Raw genomic sequence first — 2,419 nt, forward strand, 5'->3', positions numbered from 1 at the left:
AAATTAGCCTGATTAGAAATCCACACATTTTATAGCACAATAAGAGAACTTAAAATACCCCGGACATATATTTTTATATATATAATATATAATTTTCTTTTTAATCGCATAATGATCGCTGTGATATTGGTCCATAACTTATTTTCGGAGACCTCCTATACTTTAGCATATAAATTTGCCACTTTGTTTAGATAGCTCTCTATATATTTTAAAGACATCCCTTTTCAAGTAGAATTTACTTGTCTGGAATTTAAAGATGATGGAAGAGGAACAAGGGTCTATAAACTCTTTGGTTCCCAGGTCCGCTTACAGGTTGTAAAAGGATTTCCTTATGCAGTCTTAAGTGTTTGTTTAATTGGCCTACCCAGGAGAGTCAATGCTAATCAATACTTAGTGCAGTCATAGGAATAGGGGGTGGCGTGGCGGTATATGGAGGGCGTGGATCTATAGGGGATCTGACAGCTTGTGTTGCCGCTCACCTGATGCTCGTTGAGGGTCGAGCTCTCAATCCCCAGCCGGTGAGAGTTGAACATGTCCCGGACGGTCGGAAAAGTCTGCTGCTGGGAGCCGAACGTGTGGCCGGAGAGGTGGTTGAGCTCGCTGCTGTGGTTGAGGTACCAGGAGGCTGCCGGCTGCCCGGGCCCGCCGCTGGGATGCGGGTGGCTGGGGGTCAGCGCGCTCTCCTGGCTGGAGGCCAGGTTCATGGTGGCCAGAGGCGAAGAGGTGCCGTTGGGATGCTCCGAGATGGCTTCTTCCAGCGTGGTGGGGACGCACATGTGGCCCGACCTGTCCCCGGTGTACAGGCTCATGGCCCGCATGCTGCATTGGTAGCTCCCGCTCGTGTCCATGCTCTGGCCGCACGCCTGGCTGTAGACCGAGGGCTGCGCCTGGGGGTAGCCCAGCGGCAGCGAAGCCACCAGCCCTGCCCCTGTCCGGCCGGAGGCGGCGCTCCCGGGGCTCAGCTCCCCCGGGGGAGAAGTCCGCAGGGTCATGATGTTCTCCACGCTGAAGCCCGACAGCCCGTTGCCGGCCGGGTGGTGCTCCGGGAGGGAGCTCTCGGTGGACACCGACGGGGTGGAGGCCACGCTCCGGGGGCTGCCGCTGCCCGGGCTCAGCGTCTCCACCTTGGTGATGACCGGCAGGTCTGGCGAGGAGGCCTCGCTCTTGATGACCACCTTCTTCTCGGAGGCCTCCTTGGCGATGTCCGGGCTGGAGACGCCCGGCGCCTTGGGCTGCTCCTTGGGCGGCCTCTCCTCCTTCTCCTTGGGCACGTCTTTCTTCTTGAAGCGCCGGCGGCGGCGCAGGAAGCTGCCGTTCTCGAACATGTTGTAGGAGTCCGGGTCCAGGGTCCAGTAGCTGCCCTTGCCGGGCTTCTTGTCGTCCCGCGGCACCTTGACGAAGCACTCGTTGAGGGAGAGGTTGTGGCGAATGCTGTTCTGCCAGCCCTGCTTGTTCTCCCTGTAGAAGGGGAACCGGTCCATGATGAACTGGTAAATCCCATTCAGGGTGATCTTCTTGTCCGGGGCGTTCTGGATGGCCATGGTGATGAGAGCGATGTAGCTGTAGGGAGGCTTCACCAGGTCCTTGGGGGCCGCCGGCTGGTGGTGATGGTAAGGCCCATAGGAGCGGCCCATGCCGGCGGCGTACTGGTCAGGGTGGCCCGAATAGACGCTCATGGGGCTGGCCATGTTGCTGTAAGTCCCCGCGGTCCGGTAGTAGTTCTGCTCGCTCAAGTAGGGCACCACTCCCAAGGCGTTGGGGTCGGAGACGGAGTAGCGAGCCTGCATCATGGATGGGGCTCCCCCAAATCGCAAGGCGACGGAATCACCGGGGTCCGGGGGAGGGGACACGAAGAGGGTAGGGATTTTGGGGGAGAGGGGCTCACCCCAACGGGATTCCTCTGCAGAGGAGGAGGGTGAGGGAGGAAGGGGAGAGAGAGTCTCAAACACAAGCTGCCCAAATCCAAAAGCGTCCTTAGCAGCAGTAAATCAGCAGCATCCTTCAGAGTCGCCAGGAGGAGCCTGCCGTGCGGATATCTAGTGATCTCTCTGGGTGTTTTTTTTTTCAGAGGTGGCAAAAGCTGCTGCTAAAAGGGAGGCAGAAGCAGGGGAATAATTCTCGCAGGCAAAGAAAAGTCTTGAGGGGAAAAATATAATTCTTGCAACAACAACAACAACAAAAAATTCTTCTGGGAGGGAAACCACCAAAACTTCTTGTGAACTCAGAATCAAAATAAACGCTAGGGCTGTGGAGGAGCGTGTGAGTCCAGTGTGAGTGTGTGTGTGTGTGAGTGTGTGTGCGCAGAGCCACCGGCGAGCCCCGCAAATGCAAACTCCCCTTATAGGGTTTGGGAAAGTTTCAAAACTTTTCTTGCCGAAGGCGAGTTTTTACTCCTCGCTAGCCACGCCTCTGTCCTCGA

At 56.5% G+C, this 2,419-nt stretch overlaps 1 protein-coding gene across 1 annotated transcript; it reads right to left on the reverse strand.

The window, feature by feature from the left end:
* Window positions 1-281: 281 nt before the first annotated feature.
* Window positions 282-2,330, reverse strand: LOC113409586 (forkhead box protein C2-like). Its single transcript, XM_026663689.2, has one exon. It carries the CDS (start codon window positions 1,788-1,790, stop codon window positions 384-386), a length of 1,407 nt encoding a protein of 468 aa, XP_026519474.1. The 5' UTR covers window positions 1,791-2,330; the 3' UTR covers window positions 282-383.
* Window positions 2,331-2,419: the final 89 nt, after the last annotated feature.

The sequence above is a fragment of the Terrapene carolina genome, unplaced genomic scaffold (assembly GCF_002925995.2).
Source record: "Terrapene carolina triunguis isolate 2854851 unplaced genomic scaffold, T_m_triunguis-2.0 Scaffold33891, whole genome shotgun sequence".
Lineage (NCBI taxonomy): Eukaryota > Metazoa > Chordata > Testudines > Emydidae > Terrapene > Terrapene triunguis.

Excerpts from the sequence above, each read along its gene's own strand:
- LOC113409586 (XM_026663689.2), bottom strand. The coding sequence starts at position 1,790 with ATGATGCAGGCTCGCTACTCCGTCTCCGACCCCAACGCCTTGGGAGTG.